This window comes from Ovis canadensis, chromosome 3 (genome assembly GCF_042477335.2).
Source record: "Ovis canadensis isolate MfBH-ARS-UI-01 breed Bighorn chromosome 3, ARS-UI_OviCan_v2, whole genome shotgun sequence".
NCBI classification, from domain to species: Eukaryota; Metazoa; Chordata; class Mammalia; order Artiodactyla; family Bovidae; genus Ovis; species Ovis canadensis.
Genome location: NC_091247.1, coordinates 73,578,857 through 73,603,872, shown reverse-complemented (window position 1 = coordinate 73,603,872; position 25,016 = coordinate 73,578,857). Strand labels below are relative to the sequence as shown.

The window sequence follows — 25,016 nt, the reverse complement described above, 5'->3', positions numbered from 1 at the left end:
GCCTATTTTGCCAGCAGTCATCTGCAAAAAACTTATGGTTAGCTTGTGAATGAGGATTTCCCTGTGAACTAAATCACAATTGGCCAATTGAGGGATTTCCATCCCTCTGGCAGCACTTTAGCCCAATCTAAATTTGATTGTTTCCTTGAATGGAGTAATTTAATTTTCTCCAAATGTCTACTGACTTTATAATGCCAAGTCCAGAAGATGGAACGGAAAACTGGGTCAGTTGACCAGGTAATCCAAGCCAAAAAATAAATATTGCTTAGAAACTTCGTATAACATGAGTCATTTTATTATCTCAATAGCCTAATTTTCTGGTCTGTATCTGGGTTATGTGACAAAATTCTGTAGGGTGAAAGAAATTACTATCCTTATTTCATAGCTTTGGTAATAATATGCCTGTACTTTTTTTTACACAAAGAATTATTGTAGATTACCTCAAATCTGAATGAGCTATCATGTCATCATCAGTTCAGTTCAGTTCAATCGCTCAGTCGGGTCTGACTCTTTATGACCCCATGAATTGCAGCACGCCAGGCCTCCCTGTCCATCACCAACTCCCGGAGTTCACTCAAACTCATGTCCATTGAGTCGGTGATGCCATCCAGTCATCTCATCCACTGTTGTCCCCTTTCCCTCCTGCCCCCAATCTCTCCCAGCATCAGAGTCTTTTCCAATGAGTCAACTCTTCGCATGAGATGGCCAAAGTAATGGAGTTTCAGCTTTAGCAGCATTCCTTCCAAAGAACACCCAGGGCTGATCTCCTTTAGAATGGACTGGTTGGATCTCCTCGCAGTCCAAGGGACTCTCAAGAGTCTTCTCCAAGACCACAGTTCGAAAGCATCAATTCTTCGGCGCTCAACTTTCTTCACAGTCCAACTCTCACATCCATACATGACTACTGGAAAAACCATAGCCTTGATTAGACGGACCTTTGTTAGCAAAGTAATGTCTCTGCTCTTCAATATGCTATCTAGGTTGGTCATAACTTTCCTTCTAAGGAGTAAGCGTCTTTTAATTTCATGGCTGTAGTCACCATCTGCAGTGACTTTGGAGCCCCCCAAAATAAAGTCTGACACTGTTTCCACTGTTTCCCCATCTATTTCCAATGAAGTGATGGGACCAGATGTCATCACAGGTACAGGCAAACAAGCCAGGAGGAAAAGTTAATACAGCATTTAGCGGAGTACACATTTTATATAAGTGGATATAACCTGAATGTATAAAGATGTGTTCTGAAAAGTGGTAACTATTATTATCCTTGTGTTTATATGTCTTAATGTCAAACATCTCTAAATTATCTGAAAAGCTATGGCTATATACCATAAGCAATAGCCCCACATACAGAAAAATCTCTGATGATTAAAGCAATAATGACTACGACTGCATGAAGCCACTTTCATTCTATTTCACTCCAAACCCTATTTTCACCAAAAGGACACATAATAAGGCACTCATTTTAAGGAAAATGCGGCCTTCAGCACTGCAGTTTTCTTGTTGATTTTTAATTCAGAGATTTCTTACCACTGCAATTCTTCAACTCAAGGCTCCACAATTTAGGACAGGTGGCTGCAGATCTAGACCACTTGATAAATCATCTAGTTGAAGATATGATCATTTATCCCCAGGTTGGGAAAAAGTCAAAGGCTCTTTGGGTGTATATAGCTGTTTGAGGGCCTGAGAAAAATGAATCTTTCAATATTAGAAGCACTAGATAAGTCACATGAATGGAAAGTACAAGGGGACCCACTTCATTCTTTAAAACTTCTGTCACAAACTGCCAAAAGGTAATTCCTGAAAGTTACAATGAATCATGCCAGTTAGAAGCTAAACTTCTAGGAGCCTCTTCCTCTTACCAATATACACAGAGAGATATACAAAGATGAATTTTTAGCCCTTCCTTGAAACATTCATTTAATATTCCTTTAATAATCCCTGATCACTAGAAGAATTTTAAAGGAAAGACTTGATCATTAGTGGTTAATGGAGAGGTTTACAAATCCCTTCTAAATTCTGTGACACCACCTACATACATTGGGCAGAGAACAAAGACAATCCAGTGGGTCAAGTCTGAGTCCTCAAAAGAAGAAAAATCCTGGTTTTACTGATCTTCCTTTTCCTTTATTAGAATATTTATCTTGAAGCAAACAGGAAAAAATAAATTTGAAAGTAAATATATTATGGAAAAGAAAAAAAGAGCATCCAAAGTAAAATCCTAAAGAAATTCCATAAACTTGTTTATAATCAGTCAGCAAGTCATTAAACATGCATTATTGAATACATACTTGTGCTAGTCCCTGTTCTGGGGCTCTAGAGATATATAAGGGCAGAGATCTCTGCTCTCTTATATTCTTGCTGAAGTAAACCAGATGATTAACAGTAAGCAAAATAAATGCTAAAATTTTAAAGTGTGTTAAAAGATAATTGTTATGGGAGATAAACTGACTGGAGTAAGAGAGTTCAGGAAAGGGGCAAATCATAGTATTAAATTTGACTGTCAAAACAAGTCTCTTGAGACTCAGGTGCCATTTGAGCAAAATCTTGAAGGATGTGAGGGTATAGGCAATTATTTTAGTATCTCAAGGTAATTATGTTATTTTTCCCTCAAAGATACCTATCAAAGAAGAGAAAGCCCTAATTAGCTTGTCTGAAAATTTGGTCTTCAGGTGACTAAGTAGTATAAACTCAACTCATATATCACTCTGGTAAGTCATTAATGAGGCTAAACATTAATTCATAAAAAATTTTTTCTCTAGGAGGTACTTCCAGTCCACAAGAAAATATTTCTTTCTGACCCCTTCAGTTCGTTAATTTGCATTTAAAGAACAGCATATAAAGAAACTAGAATTCCTAGATTTGTTCAAAGGGAAGACAATTTATTTCAACTTCATCATTATATGTGAGAGAAATGTGAAAATGTAAAAGAGAAATAGGGATATTTAAATATGGTTAAGTAGAATTAACCTTTCATGCTTAATTGTGCCACTATTCTCTGTAGTATGAGCCACAAGGACACTGATGTCCAGTTATTTATAACTTAATCATAGAATCATAAAAAATAGGGTATTTATATATAGGATAGGCAGATTTTGAAACTAATAGCATCTTAAAATCCTGGGCATATTACATATTATTAGTTTTCAGATTTACTTAATTTAAGGGTGTACAGTATGTTTCAGCATTACCATTGATAGAAACCATCTTTTACTTATTTTTGCATTTGTCATGTAACAGCATACTGGAGAATGGAGTATTTTTATTAGCTAATAATACAGATCCTAAGATTTAGACATGTGAGGCTGAATTATTTGCCCCGGGTCAGTAAAAAGCAAATGCAGGATTTGAACAGGTCTTATGACTGTGGTACTTACATATCACACTATACTGGTCCTTTGTTATAAGATATTTTACTCCCCTAAAATGAAACCTTCAAAATGAGAAACAATAGCATCTTATATAATACTTTATGAGGAGTTTCCTTCATACTACCTCTAACTTTATTTTTTAAATAAGAAGATAGAATCCTGTTTCATGATTATTAGTGTTTAAGTGGAGCAAAGTCTTAAGGTCTCCTTAGAGTTGATAAGTCTGTATCAGTTATTTTAGCCAAAATTTCCACAGTGTTTTGCCTATCATAATAAGCAATGTCTCCCATTATATGTTATAAATAAAATAGTGTCAACAATTTGTAAAGATTATCTGAAAAGTTCTTTTCTGCTACAAAGTTCTGATTCTAGTTGAAGATTCGAGTCCCTTTAGTATATGAGCTAATGAGTATCCTGGGTAATTATAGTATTCTTTAAAATCACTGGCCAAGACAAGTTAAGAAATATCTTCTTATCAGCCTAAAGATTCTGATTTTTTAAACCTAGATTAATTTAGGCTTCCTTCATAGCTCAATTGGTAAAGAATCCACCTGCGATGCATGAGACCCTGGTTCTATTCCTGGGTGGGAAGATCTGTTGGAGAATGGACAGGCTACCCACTCCAGTATTCTTGGGTTCCCTTGTGGCTCAGCTGGTAAAGAATCCACCTACAATGTGGGAGATATGGGTTCAATTCCTGGGTTGGGAAGATCCCCTGGAGAAGGGAAAGGCTACCCACTCCAGTATTCTCGCCTGGAGAATTCCATGGACTAAGTCCATGGGGTCACAAAGAGTCAGACATGACTGAGAGACTATCACTTCATTTCACTTCACTTCAGATTAACAAAAATACATTTCAACATGGATAAATAAGATAAAATCATTATTTTGTAAAAGAAATGATCCTTTTAATATTCAATATGATATAAAATATTTTTTTTGCTATTTATGATCTATTTCAGTAAAGAATCTAAAGTTATATTTATACTACCTCATTCTTTAAACTGTTAGACTGTGAAGAATCCTTTCTGTGCTGTTCAATGAGGATTAATTAATCCACTACAAGCTTAACAAAATCCTTATTTAGTTTACCAGTTATTCAATGTCATAATTGTGTATAGAATGTAAATAGGAAACTTCTCATCACAGAACCAAGAGTGAAGATATAAAAAAAGGTGCTGGGGCTTTTCTTAGTAAAAACATAATGATAAAAACCATTAAATTGCAGCAAGCAGTAATACAGAAATATTTACTCTTCCAGTAGCTTTTCTTCATTGTGCTCAGAACTGACAGGCAGGTAGGCTAAGGAAGACTGCAAAATAAATGCCAAATTTTAAACAGTGATGTAGCCTTCTAAGTATATTACATTAGTGAAGTAGACATTTAATATCTTATTTCATGAAGTGAAATTCTGGTCTTTCCATGTTCTGTGGCTGAGGAGCTTCTAGTACTGCAACAATAGAAGTCACAATAAATAAACAGAAATAAATTATGCCTCGGTTGCAAATGAACCACACGTAAGCATTTCAATACAGTTAAGATTCTGTCAACACTCAAAAATGCTTCTGAGCAATGAAGAATAGTTGATATTTTGAAGCTAAATGAGGAGACATGACTTCAGAAGCCATACAAAAGAAGAGAGATATGATATTTTCAAAACTAAATTAGTTCTATATCAGATATCACAGTAAAATGTATTTCCGAGTTATAAAACAAACATGCATCATGATGTTGGTAACTGGAAACTGCACTTCACAGACAAATTAGTCACAAAGATGATAGTTGAAACAAAAATTATGGAAACAGAAGAAGATGCATACTACTACTAAATATGTTATTTTTCTCTAAGTATTAATAATATCAAATCTATTTTAAGAATAGATAGAATATTAGTTGTGGCTTCACATTACAGGTAAAATTTTAAATACATAATCTTTGATACTGCTTATCAATTAGGTGAGTGGAACTAACTATATATAGATATTAACACAAGGTTATGAGAAAAATCTGTATTTTCTTTACAGTTATTCCATTTTAAGATCTTCATTTTCACTAACACAATGAAGTTTAGGAACTTTTAAAATGTGTAATTACATGGTCTACAGTTGTAATACCTTGGCTTTCTAGTAACATGAGAAACACAGATAAACAATAAACATTTGAAAGAGTCAAATGGAAACTTATTTTGCAAATATAGTGCAGGATTTACAAATGAAAGGAATAGCAAATATGCTCATATCACATTAAGACATATCACAGATACGACAAATTCTGGCTTGTTTGAAAGCTTGCAATGCTAACCCAATTGAAACCCAATTTAAACACAAGTCTTATGGTACATCACAATTGATACAGGTTAAAAAAAAAGAACTCAGAACTCATGGAAACCACATTAGTTAGTTTAACATTATATGTGAATTTCAGGAAATGTCCTGTGTTGCTATCACACGAATAGTGAAAGTTAGAAAATACGGTTTTATTATTTGCCACTGTGACAGTGAATCACATTAAAATTTTTGAAAACCTACAAACACAAAAATACAGAGACCTTTTACTTCCTTACAGGATCATTGCTGTTCATAGGTTAAGACATATTAAAGTGATACCAGAATGATATTTTATTAGAAAGAAATACTGTAGCTTTGAAAAAGGATATGATCGGAAACAAAAGAAGTGTAGAGACAGACAGCATTCAATATAATCTATTGCTACAATTCTTTCTAGTTACTTTTACAAGTTTCCTTTTACTTTTCCACCCTCTACTATGTCCACCACAAAGCCTCCATGTCCTCCTCTATATCTACCTTTTCCAATACACCCCCAAAACACACATACTTAAATCATGAGAATGCCAAGTTCAAGATACAGTAAGAAAGACATTCTGGAAATACAATGGTCAAAAAGAAAGTCAAGCTTCCTGCCCTCATGGAGCTTACATTCTACTAGGAAAAGTTGACATTAAATATATAATCATTCACATAAATATATAGTTATAATAATTGTTATGATAGAAAATATAGGCTTTTGGTCATCATTCAATGGACAATTATTAACCTATGCTTCTCAGCTATTTAACCAGTCAATGATGGCTGGATTTGCAGTGTAACTTTCTTTGACATTTTCCGATTTAAATGGTCATTCATTTTTCTCAAATATTAGAGTAAAATATAATCAATTGTTAGAATGAAGTGACCAGTTTAAATACACATAGAAGAAAACAAGCAAAAAAACTGCCTTCCCAGACAAATAGATAAATCTAGATTCTCAAAAGGAGTGGAAAATAAAGTTAATATTGTCAATATTCCTAACAATACTGTGGCAAATTTCAAACCTAGAAAGAAAGCAAACACAGTGTCACAAAGACTGCTTGAATTTATCTAACCACAACCAATAGGAGTTTGGTTGGCCCTGAATATTCTCTCTCTTAGTTATCCCAAAGAAAATAAACATTATTCCTAACTGTAATCATTTAGAAAACATGAAAACAAATAAAAATAATCAACTCTAAAATGTGAAACAGAATGACCAAGTCAAAATATGAGTCAAGATGGTCTACAAAAAGAGTGAAAAAGTTTTTATTTCTTTCATTTTGATTCTGCCAGCAAAGCAACGAGCCCTAACACGTCTCCAGCTGACTTATCTGCTTTTGTCATACAATATGATAAGGAATTATGCAGTTTTCAAACCCTGAAGAAATAATTACGGAGTTTGGAAGGATCCATACCAACTGTGTAAGGATATATCACAAAGTGATACCAGTGCTTACCTCTAGAGAGAAGCCTGAGGAGGAGGATGAAGGAGGTTATCAGAAGAAATGTTCCTTTTAAAAATTACAAAACGTAATACAATTGTCTGTCACTGGACATTTAAAAGTTCAGAAAATACCTAAGAATCCATATAAAATATATCAAAATGATAGCAATAATATTCTTGAACTTGGTTTTGCTTCTGGATTCAATAAAGGAAGATTTTAATTCCCAAATGATTATTCCAGAGCACCTGAATTCACTACTCCTAAAGAGAAATGGTGGGTCCAAAAAATGTTTCAGGATTAAAATTTGATGGGAAGATTTGACAAGCATGAATTTTCCATGCATTATGTTACTTAAGACTAGGTAGATTTAACACGTTTTATGCACAACTAGGATTTAACCTGATACAAAAGGCTACACTGTAAAGTTTCCAGACATTTTTGACTCCTCCAACAGGTGGTACAAGGCAAGGATAGCCTCCTAAAGGAGACCCTGATTCATATTATCTTTATGTTTTCTGAATGCCCATCACTAATCATACTATTTACCACTCTCCCTGCACTTCCATTTCTTTCCATGTTTTCATTCCCTATTTTATTGACACTCATTTATGATTCATCACAGTCAAGACTGGATTTTTTGTTCTAGAATGCAGATTTGTTGAACTAATTTGCAACTAATGCAGACTTACAAATCATGTTTCTCATTATATATATGCATATATATGTGTATATATATATATATATATAGCTTAACCAACATGTAAAGGTGATCACTGTTTTACAAAATACCCAAGTCCATCTCAAAGTCTTCATTTCCCATTTAACACCAAGAAGTGTCCTAGCCCTATTAACAGAAAAATAATGTAAAGTAAATACCAAATTCCTGTCCTGTATAGTTTTGTGCTGATTGAGAAATAAAATTTGATGAAAACTGGTAAAGCAAAAATATTTTTGACACACATGTCAATAGAAAACTTTTATGACTGACATAATACAACTGAATAAAGTTAAGTGACACTTAACATTAATTATACCAAAATGAATATCAGGTAAGCATAAAAATGAATTATTCCATAAGTAGAGTTAAATGGTTATATAATTAGAGTATTATTTTTAAGAGTTACTTTTTTACAATGTAATTGATATATATGTGTATGTATACTTAGAAAGTTATGTATACACATGCATTCATACAAATATATGCATGCACATATACAAACACATATACATTTACTTCACTCAGCTAGTAAAATAAAATATAAATACATTTCCCTCTATGTCAGCCTGATTCCTATACTATGGAACTTGGGGGAAAATGCTCACTTCAGAAATGGAAGTAACAGTAGTTTGGCCTCAAAAAAAAAAAAAAGAATTTTAAAAGTATCCCAAATGGTACATAAAATTTCTTTTTTTTTTTTTTTTTAATTTTTTTTTATTTTTTTTTTAATTTTAAAATCTTTAATTCTTACATGCGTTCCCAAACATGACCCCCCCTCCCACCTCCCTCCCCACAACATCTCTCTGGGTCATCCCCATGTACCAGCCCCAAGCATGCTGCACCCTACGTCAGACATGGACTGGCGATTCAATTCTTACATGATAGTATACATGTTAGAATTCCCATTCTCCCAAATCATCCCACCCTCTCCCTCTCCCTCTGAGACCAAAAGTCCGTTATACCCATCTGTGTCTTTTTTCCTGATAAAGAACTGATATATGTTGTCATTTTCATGGTTTCTAAAAGTGTAAAATAAGGTTAAGTTATATCATTCGAAATGGCTGACCAAAATACAAACTGCAATAACATATGTTCTCTTTTTATTGGCTCAAAATACTCAGACAACATTTGTTTCTAAAGGTCTATGTTACACATTTAAAATTTTGATATCCTCTCTTACTTATTTCTACACTCATATTCAGGGCTTTTTTTTTTTTAAACAGAAAAGCTTCCCTGCTGGATGACACTAATGCAAAGGGAGAGAACTGTGTACTTTGGTACCAATTCACCTGATGAAGGTTCAGAGCAAAAGAGAGATTCAGAGAACTCAAAGAAACACATGCTTGTGTTTAAAACAGCCAAAATAAAACAAAACTAGATACCAAGGGCACATTCATTCATACACAGTTAAAAATGGTTAAAGGCTATGAGACATATTTATATTTACCACAGCTGCATATCATCTATTTTCTTTTAATGAAAACATTAAACACAACATGGATAGTTCTAAATGGCAAACTAAGCATGCTTTTAAATTTGGCACCAATACTGTCAAAGAATACACATGCCTGACTTACCAAGGGATGCAGAAATGTATACCTAGTTGACAATGTTCTTAAAACAAAGTTAGTATCCACAAAAGAAAGAGCAGGCTTGTCTTGAGCCTTTATCTCTCTTATGACACTACCTTTTAGAGTTACCATGGAGTCAACATGTTTATATAACATCTAGAGGACCACAGCCTGATGAGCCTGCAGCAGTACCATTTCAACGCTGCACATGCTTCGACTTACATTCTTAGGCAGAATAGCTGGTGCAGGTGTACTCCAGAATTAAATATTTGAGGATGATATGTTTCTGGTGGCTACACTCATTATTTAACTACCATTAAATGATACTGCAAAAACTGACACTAAAACCTGTAACTAATCTTTAAATATGCTAATTATATAAGCTGCTGACATTAAAAAAAAAAACACTCTAAAGAGCAAGAAAAACAGAGGGAAACATTTTGATGGATTTTTCTTACCTTAAATTCATAAAATATTCATTACCACTCACACCTACCTCCCAGTGCCCATTACTAATGCCAAAAGGTCTAAATATATTTGCATAACTTAGACACACTATTATTCATATGGATGATATTAAGAAGAAATAAAATAATGTAATACCTTTACTTTTACCTATGGATTTGATGAAATGGTTCCATGAAGAAAGGGTTTCCATACAAAGAGAATAAAGAGGAGAGAAACAACAATAAGAATTATGAATATATGTAAATGTACTACTCTTTGCAAATTAAATATACAAGAAGGTATAAATAAGGGTTTGAAAACAAATGGAGATATAATCAATACATGTTGAGAAATCTGCCTTTTTTTAAGGCAATACGTGCAAGGAAATTAGAAAGCCCATGCTCACTTTAAAAGACTGCACAAAAGGAGATACACAATGCCTGTAGGTAGAAAAAGTATTGATTTTGTAGAACACTATACTCAGCATTCAAGAAGCCAGAAGCCAAAGATGTCTGCATATGTTCCCAAACTGCCATGCATGGGTGAAAAATGGACTCTTTTTGGTGCAGTACATTAAACCAAGTATCTTCTTTCATATATTAATGGCTCTCTGATTTTCTTTACTATAACTACCTTTAACTGCATATGCTGATAAACGTATGGAAACTCTCAATTACAAGTTCTTATGTCTCATTTATTTGCAGATATAGTGCAAGAATGAAGGAAAATAAAAGTCAAAGGAGCAAACCAATACCAAACCAACAAATAAAGGGGAGAAAAACACATGAAAAAATGTGAACAAAGTTATGCATTTTATTTGCAGCCAGATAACTTGCAAGCATTTGCCCATCCTTTGCAGCAATGGTTTGAAAGCGGCTAGAGAACAAGAAAACACTGAAAGCAGAGTGGAAAAGGAACAGAGCCCATACCTTGGTCGCCCATCATCAGGTGCGCCAGACCTTGAAGGGAAACAAGAGCACAGTCAGCAATAAACAAGGGAGCATGGGAAGGCAGGGTTGTCACAGTGACAAAAATGTTCAGTGACAGACATCTTGTTTCCTATGAGACGTGTCTGTATCACAGAGGCAAATCAAAAGCATTCTTTCAACTCCTGGTTGGAATGCTTTGGGGCAAAGATTTATAGAACTGCAATTTAAACACTTGCATGTGCTGCACTGTGTATTTCTTCCATGTATCAGTTGGAGCATTCAACAGCATAAGAGCATGACTTAAAATCCAACCAACCCCTTAAATATTGCATCTGCCCTGCATGCCCTCTGATAAGGCTGTTTTGAACACTGCCCCCACAGGGTTTGCCTTCTTTGGTGACGAAATTATACTTAAAAAAAAAAAAACCCAAGGGAATACCTGAAACATGGGCTGGGTCTGATCTTTTTCCTCTCATAAAAAATGAGACGTTTCATAATTAAATGAAAAACAGAAAAACACATCCTGAGTCACACTGAAATGATAATGCAGAAATGGCCCCTTGTCTGACACAGTTAGGAACTGAATAAGCTTGTTCAAATATAAAAGAGATCATCAGACATGCAGTTGTAAAGTTAGAATTTTTTTAAGAAACAATGGATGACCTTTAAACAGGCTTAAGTAATTTTCCATGGAAAACAAAATTATTTAATATTTTACTTAAACATCACTTCAATATTAAAGTATGAGTTAACATGAGTATATTTAAGATAAAATTTCATCAAGATAGTTTTCTAAAAGAATATGGAATTCCTTTTGTTTATTTAAATTATTTTTAATTCTTCCTTGACAATTTAAGATTGAAGACTACCCATTTTCTAAAGAATACTAGTAATTTTCTTTTAAAAATTATTTCACTATGTATAAATATATGTTTTACTTTTCAGCATTAATTCCTAGTTCTTTATTCTAAATTTAGAAATTAAGTTACATTTCAATCCCTATATATTTCAAGAATATGGGAAAATGCTAGAGAAATAAAGCATACATACAAATTTAATAAAATGTATATTTCATTTCCCACTGTTCAAATATATTTGAGGCTTTGAGCTAAACAGCATTGTATATTACTTGAATCAGTATTGAAATAACCTATATTATGGCCTTAAAATTTTAAGGGGTATTTACACATTACTGTGGGGCAGACACAATTACAAATCATATAATTATGATATAAAAATTATTTAGTACAGTAGTTCAATGTTTCTGTAATCTAGTTTCTTTTATATTTTCTAAGTGATTTTTAAACAAAACAAAAATCACAATCAGTTTAAAAAGTTTATGATTCATTGGTGACTCATGATACTTTATGTGCTTAAGAACAGCAGCTTTTCTGCCCAGGTTATACAATTTTTCATTTAATTTCATTTAAAAATTATTATACATTTCCTAACAATAGTTCACAACTTTTTTGTAAAATAAATCAGGGAAATAATTCTGTGCAAGATGTAATTTTTACATTCTTCTAATGGCTTTTAATACTACCTTAGTAAGAATAGAAATTTTTAAATATCAATAACATTTGCATTGTTTGTGTTATACTCCCTACCTCCAAGGCAGTTAGACTATATGGTCAAAGTGGAGTTATAAACATAGACATTAAAAATTATGATCGAATAAAGTGAAGTTGCTCAGTCGTGTCAAACTCTTTGCAATCCCATGGACTGGAGCCTATCAGGCTCCTCCATCCATGGAATTTTCCAGGAAACAGTAGTGGAGTGGGTTGCCATTTCCTTCTCCAATGATTGAATGAACTTTATTACAATAGTTTATGAGCCTATACTCTGAAAATCTTGTCAATTTTTTTCATGAGATGTGTAAGGAGCGAGTCATACATGCTCATTAAGCTGATTTTAAAGCCCCTTTGAATGCAACTGGATTTAAAGAGAAAAGAACAAAAACATAGACCTTTTTACAGGATGATTAAAGAAATACAAAAAAAGCCAAAAAGATACTTAAAAAAAAACAACCTTTTGAATTCAAATAACATGCACAATTATAAATGAGAATGATTTTGAACAATGTCAGTCAGACCTGTAAGGGTAATATCTTTACCAAGTGCACACTCACACGCTATTTAAATTATACTGTAGAAAAAAAGATGCCATTTACAGAAGCAATACCTGGAAAATTTTTCACTGGTGATTTCTTTTAAACTTTTAATTTGTTTTACTTAAATTATGAAACAAATGTTCGGCAACTAAGCAATTGAAAGAATCCACAAAATAATCACAAATAATATGCTGATATCTGCTACTGATCAATTTTGTATTAGCATGAATTGTTCTTTGAGACATCAAATTTTAGTAATTTTAATCTGTTACATTAGATGGGGACTCTTTCTAGAGAATCTGAACTGCTAATGCTATGATCATGTAAGGTGATATGACATCAATTTCCCTTTCACAATTCTTTGCACTTCCTAGTTCTTTTCATGTTTTTATCCTTTACATATTCATTTTAAAGCACATGCACTAATGCATTTAAGTTCCTTAAAGGTAAGGATGTTGAAATATGAAACTAACACAACATAGAAAATCAACTATATTTTGCTTTTTTTTTTCAATTTAGAAAAAGATGTTGAAACATGTTTTAGTTTGTTGAATTCAACAGGAAAAATGTATAGCTTTCTCAAAAGCTCTTGATAATTTTAGAAAACCTTGAACAAATACCATAATTCTATTTAACAGACATAGAATATTACAAATATACTTACCAGTAATCATGCTGGAATGCTGAATGCTTTTATTTCCATGAACCAATGGCTTATTTTTAATCTAAATTTATGCCTCTTATACTTTATTTTGTGTTTTTTAAAAAATCAAATCATTTGAAACTAAACCAATGGGCTAGAGATGATATAATAATACTCAAAATTTACAAAAGAAATCATTTTGATCAAGAAAAAAAAATGAAGAATCATGCACTGGGTTCGGAAACCACAAAGATATATTTTTTCATTTAAAATAAAAGAAGCAAGATTGTGTCATTTTTCCATGGAGAACACTGAAATAAGTATTCTAAGGTTTATATGGGATGCTGAAGTCCATCAAGGGCTGGAGTTAAGGTTGAAGAGGTTTCATAACACTTGGGGCTGAAGGGAGTTGAAAGTGTGTGTTCTATATGAAAAATGATACACAATCCAGAAATCAGCAAATACTCAGAAGTTCAACTTACCGTCTACATTCAAGATGTACTCTACTATTACTAAGAAATAAAAAGCAAATGAGAGTTGGAAAACAAAGTAGAAAGCACCCACCTTCCACATTGTTGTCTTCTGAAAGCACATGACAAGGAGGGAGAGAAAAGGAAAAACATTCATTAAGCAGCATGCAGACTAGACCTTGCCTTTGCATGTCTTTTTCATGCAAGGCACCAAACACATCATGCAAGTGCTCCATCGCTCCCATTCAAAGGGAAAAAAAACAATCACAGGAAGCAGGTTCCCTCCCACTGGCAGCATTTAAGGAATATGAGACAAAATTTCAGTAATACTGCTGGGTACTGAGCAAGGAGTTTTCAAAAGTCTTTCATTGCCCTGTGCAAAACATACATGACTCTTCTATGCTGCTAGCACAGTTATCTTAGCAATTATTTCTAAAGCTTTTTTATAGTGGTTCTAAAAGATTCTACTTTTAATTTTGACTTACTTGGACAAAAGAAAGTTCATGACAAGTAGTCATGAAATTTCACTTAAAGATATCCCAATTCTATCAGATATGTAATCTATTTACATCATGGCCTTGAAATATTTCTAATAAATTTATTTCCTTAAAAAACACAATGTAAATTTATGTACCTAAAATCTGTAATTTATTTAGTGTATAATGTGTTCATACTTTTTCACAAATGACAATAGTTTATTGCGGTTTTCAAAAATATAAAGTAGAAAAAAATCATTACAAGAGAAATTCATTTGATAGCTGTTCATAAGACAAAGCTTACAATGATTTATTCACTTTGTACATCTGTTTAGGGTGTGAATATGAATGTAGTTAATATACTGATAATATTGGGTGAAATTCCCTTGTTTGTCCATATATCTATATAATACCTAAATTTTTCATATATTAAGTATATTTCCATATGTGTATATACAAACATATATAATCAGATTTTACACGTCTTAACTACACATAATCAATGTAAGTGTATGCAATATAAAACTATTAATATCTATAAGGCAATTCAAGTACTATTTGAGACACAGGGCTTGGGACCTAGGTTAAGAAATGGAAGGAAAAACTGTTTTACGGCACTAGGGTGAGAGCAATATTTTGGTACTTACGAAAAAGTTTTCAACAATAAACATATCTATGTTGACATTTCTTGTCGTATTCTTATATTTAATTAGCTGTGCTTTTAAAAGAGGGTACATGATGAAAAGTATTTATAAAAAGTAAGATAATAGTAAATGCTGTTAAGTTGAAAGAAAAAAAATAACTGCAAATGCACCATTTTAAAGGTTTCAACAAACAGCTACTTAATAGTCAAAGTTACTAATGAACTAAAAATCATCAATTTTGTTTAAAATATATTAAGTGGAAACTGAAATATCAACACAGCTGCATTTATTGCCGTGGCCTTAATGCATAATAGAACATGGATAAATGTAGACAATTACACCTATACAAAGTAGTTCGTTTCCTACAGTTCATGTTAAAAGAAAAAGTTTTTTTTAATGACTGAAATAATTGGTATGTGACACTCATTTGCTGCTTGATTTAGGTTTCCTATCTACCAAATAAGGAATCAGAATGTATTACTTTTCAAAGGCAACTTGGATATGACATGGTCACAAACATTAAGTTTTTGTTTTATTGCTTTATATTGAGAATCATATAAAGACATAGATCTTTTAATGTTTAGGATACACTTTGGTTTTATAATGATATCCTTTGAAATTCTATTTTCCATTTAAGATGCTCATTTTTTGACAAGTTTATTAAATATGTGGAGTAAAACGACAAAATCAGGGAATTTAGAGGAGAGTTACTAAGCAAATACAGTCATGAGTAGGACAGTTCCCAAAAGGGGTTTTGGTAAGTGCTGCATGGAAGTCTAATAGAGAAAGGAAAATGAAAACAAACCAATGAAACAGAATCAGCCATGACAAAAATTTTATACATGGGCTTCGTAGGATATGAGGAAAGGAAGATGTGCTGACAAAATTAAGGTCAGTCAGTCAGTCAGCTGAAAGTGCATTCTCTTTTCACTGTTAACTAAGGCACAGGGCCACAGGCAATACCATTGATCCTGTCTAGTCATAAGGCATTTCTCCGAGTTCTTACTAATACAGAGAACTAGGCTTAACCAAAGGAACTTCTGTTATGCAAATCCAAGTCATGCCCAAAGTGTAATCAAATCTTGACTTGATCATGTTCACAAAAATAGTCTTCTCATAAGACTCAGATTTTTTTACAGAAGTACTAGAGTGAAAGGAAAGGTAATGTATTAACTCTTATTTAAAGAAGAAGGGACAAATTGGCTTAGAACAGACTTTCCTTGAGTTTCTATATATTTTCAGATTCTATTATAGGATTGGAAAAAAAAAAACTTGTCTTTGTTTCAATCTATTTTACCCCTTTGGTATCCATTTGCTGGCTTTAGTTGATGTAGAACCTGTTAATCTACAGATGATCTTTAGGTTATTTTGGTTTGGAAGTAGCTACATATAAATGGTCAAAACTCTAGCATTTACAGTCATTATCCATGTATTTTTTTTTTTATCCTTTTCTCTTTCTTTTCTACTTGTTTTTTGGACTAAACAAACAATGTCAAGTTTGAAAAGAAAAGTTTTTCTTATAACACCAACTTTTGATTTCTCTTTGCAACCAAATACTATTTTGAGGAGCAACAGAGAGATACTAAAACTGGCATGCTACCATGTAAAGCTAAAGCAGCATATTTTCTTTAATGTAAGGCAGAAAGCACTCCATCTAGCCTTACCTGCACACACTGTCAAGTTAGGGAAAAGCTCTTGGGTTTGCAGAAAACCATGGCTTCTAAATGCTGCTCACCTAATCCTATTGTGTCTCTAGTAATCAGCTTTACTATGATTAGCATGCAACATATAAAGATCACAGTCTTTCATTTTTCTTTTGATTGTGAAAATATTAAATATAAAATCATGAACAATATAACTTAAATTTTATTTTTCTTTCAGATAAGACATATTCACAGATAGAGAAATCAAGTAATAGAATATCAGTCACATTATGAATAATGGTTGTATGCTGACATGAGGGAAGAGGTAGACTTTTAAACTGTATGCAAAATTGCAAGCTTTAAAATTACTTCCAAAGAGCATCTTCATAGATGCTTTCCTGCTTGCTGGTTCCCAGCTTATAAGGAAGGCTTCCCAGGTGACTCAGTGGGTAAAGTATCTGCCTGCAATGCAGGAGACGCTGGAGATGCAGGTTTGATTTCTGAGTCAGGAAGATCCCCTGGAGTGGGTATGACAGCCCACTTCAGTATTCTTGCCTGGAGAATCCCATGGACAGAAAAGTCTGGCAGGCTACTGTCCATGGGGTCACAAAAAGTTGAACACAACTGAAGGGACTGAGCACCAGCTTATAAGAAGGCAAGGATGGTAACTTTATTATTACGGTTTTTGCACATAATCTTAATGGCATACTACTAGGAAAAGAAAAATGAATAAATAAAAAAAAGTCCTTGTTTGAAAGTAAAGAAAATCAGAAATTAAATCATGCCAAGTGAATGAATCAAAGTATGGGATAAAATATCACAAATAACTCCTTTTGTATAATCAGTGTTTGTTTAGCAACATGAAATGCTTCATCTAAATGCACAAGCAGTAGTCAACTTATATGCTACATTTTACATTAAAAACTGACCCAAAGCAGTCTCCTGCTACCACTTAGGCTCTCCTCCTTTTGGGATTCCTTCCTTTTCTGCTAGTTGCCTGTGACTGGCTCCCTACATTTTTTCTGGCTCCTTCTTTCCTCTATCAAAACTGCCACTACCGCAGAAAGGTTCCCACTCAGACCCATGCCCTCCATGGTAGGGTACATAATAGCAAAGCTGGAGGCCGGTGCTAGCCAGCGGAAGCAGGAATTCAGAATACAATTTCATTTATTTTCTAACATACCCTGCACTTGCTAGTGTCTACCCTCAACATTCTAGCTCCTCACAGTATTTTTCAAGATTTCATCCCTCGTTTGGGAAAACCAAATGCCTGTATAGCAGAGTCTGGTTCCCATGGTGGCAAAGGATGGAGCTTTGTTTTATTTTTCTTTTGGTGTTAACAGTGAAAGCCTTTAGAAAACCTCAGTACTGCAGGACTGCTTCAAGGACAGGAAATGGAGGAAATCACTGGTTCTATGGATCTGTGCAGCAGTCACCTAGAGGATGAGAAAAGCCAGCCAGAATCAAGAGCAAGAACAAACAGAAAAGGAAGCATAAAGGTCCATTATGGATTCTTAAGGAAAGAAAAGTCTGGGCAGGAATTTGGCTAGTTTCAAAAATGCTTTTTAACAGATGGGCTCAACAACTTGTTTCAAATTCACCTAAATGGCACTCCCATTCAGTCTCCTGGAATCCTGATCCTAGGGCATGAGAGAAGCCACCTGGGGAAGCTTTTTTTTTTTTTTCTCCTCTCTGTCTCCCTCCTGATCTTGTCACTGTTCAGGAGTAAAAAGAGGGATATCTCTAACCAACTTGAAGCAGCAGAGATGATCTTGGCATCACATTTAGGGCTATAAAACCATTCTCCCTAAGAAATTATGGGTAACATCTGACTGCACTTTCAGTACTTTTGGTACAATACAATGATTCAAGATATGGAATTAATGAGTCCTTGGTGAAATGGTCTGAGATTACCTTGCCTTACAGTCTTGTTTCTTTGGGAAATGTGAGATGAGTTTCTACCTATTTATTCCAATAAATATATTTATAAATATATATATATTGAGATTATACTTTCATAAGTTGGAGACTGCCTATATTTCTGCTTCACACAGGTACCAACTTTGTGACAAAGTACTTGTGGTGTTTGATTTCCATCTTCTTAATGGAGGAAGAAAGTAAAGAAGAGAAAGAAGGAAGAAGGAAGCCTAATTATATGGCAGATTATTGTGTTTAAGCTGTTCAATGGTCCTAATAGAATTTAACAATTGTTAGTGAACATATTAAAGTATATATTAAATAGCACACATAAACTATACTGCATTTCCTTTTCATGAGGGCCTATTACAAGGATTTATCCTGCTTTTATAGTCTCAGTTCTTCCCTTCATCTAAACTTTGAGAAGTCAACATTTCTACATTTACAATAATAGCAGACTTAGGGAAAGATATTTCACAGTGACCAGGAACAGAGCACAGTCTACATTGTGTGTGCTCATTACTATTGTGTGACTGCTTACTGAGAAATGAACATTTCTTCATCTGGAAGCTACAGATAACAGTGATCAGGGTGTGTACTTTCCCACCCAAGCTCAAACATTGCTACACAACTCTCCAAAGAAAGCTGGTTCTGGGGAGTATCGCTTCCTAAGAGTCCAAACTCACAACAGTTTAGGAATTAGAGGTGGAAAATTCTTGGTTTGGAGTTGGGAAAATAAATTTAAATACACTCCTACCCACCCACTCAACATATCACCCCCATCTAGAGGGTTTGTAGATGTGCCAGTCAGTACTCAGGGATGAATTTTTAAATGAGCAAATGAATAGGAAACATCCTCTGACTTGCGTGGGTAACAGCAAAGAATATTCCACAATGTGTCCTTCAACAATAAATATAGAGTAGATGAATTCTGCTGAAGGACACCAATGACCTTTCATTTGAGAGAACTATCTAACATATGCTAGATGTCTACAGTATTTTTTTTTTTACAAATCATTTTATTACAGAGATGTTTAAAATAAACTTTCAAATACTTCTGATTTTACTTATCTACACTTAGGATCTCAGAGAAGGCTATTTAATTTCCCTGTAGAAAAAAATTCTGTCATTAAATTAAGGGGATATTGCACAAAAATATGACTAAGTAAGTGATACTATAAAAACAAGTCCTAAATTTAGAGATTAATAAATTAGACCCATATAAATCAAATAGAAAATGGTTCATATGATATAAAATTGATGTAAATTTACAGATTAACAAATTAGATTTGTATAAATCAAATTGAAAATGGTTTGTATGATCTATCAATTATACATATTTTATTTAAGGAAAAATAAAATTTAATTTAATATAAATAATTCATGTTATCTTTAATCCATAGGACCTTTGCATACTTAACAAATAGTTCATAAGGTAAAATGCAATAAATATTAAAAAGATATTTCAATTCTTCAAAACTTTGTTTTTCATTACTTTGATATTTAAAATGCAAGATATTTACATATTTTACAATTTATGGCTAATGTAATTTTAAAGTTTTATAAAACTCACTGAAAATAACTTTAAGAGAAATTAACATTTTTCCTAAATAAAAATATTATGTTAAAAATTTTAGTACATTCAAAATTAAAAATTTTCCAGGAATCTCTCAAAGTTCACTAAAATGCTACCTACAATGAACTAAATATCTGGTAATCTTTAAAATGAAGGATATTTCAACAAGAGGAAGACTGTTATGAAGAATTCTGCTTTTCCAAAGACTGAAAAAAATTAGTCCAATAGTACCTGAGGTTGAAACATATAAAATTACTATTTTCAGATTAAAATTGGTCAAATACCAATAATTTAATATATTTCAAAATATTTTTAAGTTGATGGTTTCCTTACAAGGTGTTCTATTCTCTGCTTACTAAATATAATGCAGTAATATCAGATTAAGACAAAATGATATCACATTCTTTGGAACCAATCATGGAAAACAGAAAGCAATCAGATGCAATTTTTTTAATGTTTTATGAAATGTTATTTTTAAAAAAGGCAATGCCAAAGATGTTCAAACTACCGTACAATTGCACTCATCTCAAACACTAACAAAGTAATGTTCAAAATTCTCCAAGGTAGGCTTCAACAGTACGTGAACCAAGAACTTCCAGATGTTCAAGCTGGTTTCAGAAAAGGCAAAGGAACCAGAGGTCAAATTCCCAACATGTGCTGGATCATAGAAAAAGCAAGATAATTCCAGAAAAAACATCTACTTCGGCTTCATTGACTACGTCAAAGCCTTTGACTGTGTGGATCACGACAAACTGTGGAAAATTCTTTAAGAGATGGGAATACCAGACCACTTGATCTGCCTCCTGAGAAATCTGTATACAGGTCAAGAAGCAACAGTTAGAACCAGACATGGAACAATGGACTGGTTCCAAATAGGAAAAGGAGTACCCCACGGCTATATATTGTCACCCTGCTTATTTAACTTATAAATAACAGATTACATCATGCAAAATGCCAAGCTGGATGAATCACAAGCTGGAATCAAGACTGCCAGAAGAAATATCAATAACCTCAGATAAGCAGATGATACCACCCTTATGGCAGAAAGTGAAGAGGAACTGAAGAGCCTCTTGATGAAAGTGAAAGAGGAGAGCAAAAAAGTTGGCTTAAAGCTCAACATTCAGAAAACTAAGATCATGGCATCTGATCCCATCACTTCATGGGGAATAGATAGGGAAACAATGGGAAGAGTGAGGGACTTTATTTTCTTGGGGACTGAAATCACTGCAGATTTCGGTGACTGCAGCCATGAAATTAAAAGACACTTGTTCCTTGGAAGAAAAGCTATGACAAACCTAGACAGCATATTAAAAAGCAGAGACATTACTTTGACAACAAAGGTCCGTCTAGTCAAGGCTATGGTTTTTCCATTAGTCATATATGGCTGTAGAGTTGGACCATAAAGAAAGCTGAGCACCAAAGACTTGATGCTTTTGAACTGTGGTGCTGGAGAAGACTCTTGAGAGTCCCTTGGACTACAAGGAGATCCAACTAGTCAATCTGTAAGAAAACCAATCCTAAATATTCATTGGAAGGACTAATGCTGAAGATGAAGCTCTAGTACTTTGACCACGTGATGCAAAGTACTGACTCACTGGGAAAGACCCTGGTGCTGGGAAAGACTGAAGGCAGGAAGAAGGGGATGACAGAGGATGAGATGGTTGGATGGCATTACTGACTCGATGGACATGAGTTTCAGCCAGCTCCAGGAGGAGGTTGGAGAAGGCAATGGCTACCAACTCCAATACTCTTGCCTGGAAAATCCCATTGACAGAGAAGCCTAGTAGGTTTTAGTCCACGGGGTCGCTAAGAGTCGGACACGACTGCGACTTCGCTTTCACTTTTCACTTTCCTGCATTGGAGAAGGAAATGGCAACCCACTCCAGTGTTCTTGCCTGGAGAATCCCAGGGACGGGGGATCCTGGTGGGCTGCCATGTATGGGGTCACACAGAGTCGGACACGACTGAAGCAATTTAGCAGCAGCAGCAGCAGCCAGGAGTAGGTAATGGACGGGGAAGCCTGGCGAGCTGCAGTCCTTAGGGTTGCAAAAAGTCACACACAACTAAGCAACTGAACTGAACTGAAAGATCTCAAGTAACTTCTTCTAAATGTTTAAGAGAAATAATAATAAAAAATAATATACCCACCCTTGACTAGGCCTCATCACTTTAAATGTACGTTTATAAACATCATTTATATTATATTTATGTTATCTCAGTGTGTTGAATGACTTGCCTAATATACCTAAATAGAATGTAAAAGATTGCAAGAGTATATAGAAAGTTTAAGGCTCCTTGTGAAAGTTTGCAAATTTCAAAAACTATTAAAAAGAAAATAAGCATGAAGAATTTGGACAACATGCTGAAGTGTCTAGTAAGGTGGTGCTACATTCCTAGAAAAATTATTAAAATATATCTATTTTGTCAATTTTTTAAAAGTAATACAAGAAAGTATGGGGACTATATTCATGATTTCTTTGATCCTGTTGAAAGATAGCAGAAATATTTTAGGGAAAATATTTCTTCTTCATTGCATTTATGTGCTACTTCTATAAAGTCAAAAATATAATACTGTTTAATTTCCTTTATTGAAGAAAAAGAAGGTCCTAAAACCCACTTTCCCTGTGCTATTAGAATGAATTATTTCTCAGGAAAAAAAAATACTTTTGTAAAATCTTTGCCCTACTATAATAGCAAAAAGCTGGCCCATGTTAGTAAATGTGTTTGTCCATGGGCATTCTACCTACTAGAAATAAAAGAGAGAATTATTCCATAATTTCTTGCTTCCTTTAAAATTTAAAGAAAAGTGTTCATTTCATTCATAGCACATAAATTTCTCTTCCCTTTTAAAATATCTGAAACAAAAGACTACTTGATTCCAAGTCAAATATTTGGAAGGGTAGGCAATATAATATCAACATGCCACATAAAGTATATTTGTCTTTTCATTTTAGTTATAAAATGCAAATTTGATAAAAATACTATTTTCATTCCTTTTACCTACAAGATGTATAGTAAATCTCCTGGAAACTGAGCAGGAAGCTCTAAACTTTTAAAATCTGAAACATTAGACAAGTAGAAAGAAAAACTAAAGATGCTCTACAAAATCCTATCTTCCTTTACAAAATACAGTTTTATGTTATAGGCTAACAATAAAATGTTTTTTCATAGGTACAACAAATTTTGTATGACTAAAGATTCCATATATATAACTGTTTTGGGTTAATGTCTAGTACTTAAGTAGACCCATATGAATGCAATTCCACATTGAAGAAGGAGCCATAAGCTTGAATAATCTTTCCTTTATCTGTTGATTTACTTATCCATAAAATCAGATCACTACAAACACAAGCTTTTAGGGTAGCCTTATAATTCCCTATCTTTTCTTTTTCTAAAATGGATATCCACTGCTTAAGAAAACATGCCAAAAGATAAAAAGTATTTTTTTGTTTTTTGGACTTTAGTAGAGCCAATTTGAACATTAATTCCAAAACAGTTCATTTTATTTTTTTAATGGAATAATGTGCATATGATATTATTTCTTGACATTTATATAAACTGCTTTCTGATTACTGGAATGGAAACATTTCTTTTTAATCCAAACCACTTCCAAGATAAAGATTTAATTTTCAAAACAGTCTCATCAAGTTATAATCCATAAGATACTGCTTCCGAATGTATAGCAATACAATGCTATTATGACCACTTCAATTCATAAGTTCCTTTCTAAAGATCAATATTTTTCTCTATATTCCTCATTAGGTCATTTAATTTTATTGTCATAGGTTTTATCTGTATCCCTATGAAAATGCTTTTTACACAAACAGTTTAATAACAGCAACAGTTTTCAAATTAGCAAAAAGTACCCTCCATCTCACAGTCTCATGAATTCTACCACATTATATGTCAAAGACTTCCCTTCCTATAAATAGGTTTCCTACAGTAAGGGAACCTAAACTGATGGGATAAATAACATGTGTGTAACACTGAAATACAGGAGAGACAAGGAGAGACAGGGAATATAAAAGGGGCAGCTCAAACCTTTAGTTAATTCTACAAAAGTTCAAAATCCTGTTAAGAGGATATGACATGACAATGAACACACCAAAGAGTAATGAAATAAAAATTATGAATAGGAAGAATAGAAAAATAACCCTGAACATAGAAGCATTAATTGTGGCATAGTAGAAGGGAAAAAAAAAGTAACAAAAACATCTAAGAGATGAAACAATAGATGAAAAGTTTCATATAAACAATGGAAAAGAAGAACATATAAATTTAGAGTGAATCTGTTGACTCTATTTTCAGTATTTATAGAATGTAGCTGATTGTAAAATTAAAATCATTCATTTTATTATAGTAAAGTAACTCTCTTTATGATTGGTTCATGATATACAATCTCCACTTTTAAATAGTAAAGAAAATGAGTCAATATAAGAATGGAAACAAAAATATATTTATAATCTCAAAATCTCAATGAAAAACATTTAATCTAGATCTGTTGTCTGGTAATAAAAAGAATTGAAAAGGGTAGATGATTTCCAAAGGGTTCTGAGATCATCTGACATCTAAATTCAGCCCCTGGTATTAGAATGGCTTCAAATAGATAATCCAACATAACCAGAGATTGATCTTATTTCAAAGAAGAAAATATATGTTGCTAAACCAGAATAGCATCCTGACTCAGTACTTGTTATGGACAGAATGTCTGTGTCCCCCCCCACAATTCATATACTGAAACCCTACTTCT

The 25,016-nt window shown here is 33.4% G+C and overlaps 1 protein-coding gene across 12 annotated transcripts in view; it reads right to left on the bottom strand.

Moving 5' to 3' along the window:
* The window catches only part of NRXN1 (neurexin 1), a 1,213,874-nt gene that overhangs the window by 1,081,492 nt on the left and 107,366 nt on the right, over positions 1 to 25,016 (bottom strand). Inside the window, exons 3-5 of one of the 12 annotated variants that reach the window (XM_070292300.1) lie at positions 14,105 to 14,122; positions 10,788 to 10,817; positions 8,525 to 10,026 (exon numbers count right to left, since the gene is read on the bottom strand). The exons of 7 other annotated variants lie outside the window; for them this stretch is intronic. In XM_070292300.1, the coding sequence (XP_070148401.1) occupies positions 9,974 to 10,026; positions 10,788 to 10,817; positions 14,105 to 14,122 (101 nt within the window). In that variant the 3' untranslated portion in view covers positions 8,525 to 9,973. Of the gene's footprint in view, positions 1 to 8,524; positions 10,027 to 10,734; positions 10,818 to 14,104; positions 14,123 to 25,016 lie in introns of those variants that run through there. 4 more of the 12 variants (XM_070292299.1, XM_069583372.1, XM_069583366.1 and 1 more) reach the window with 4 other exon arrangements.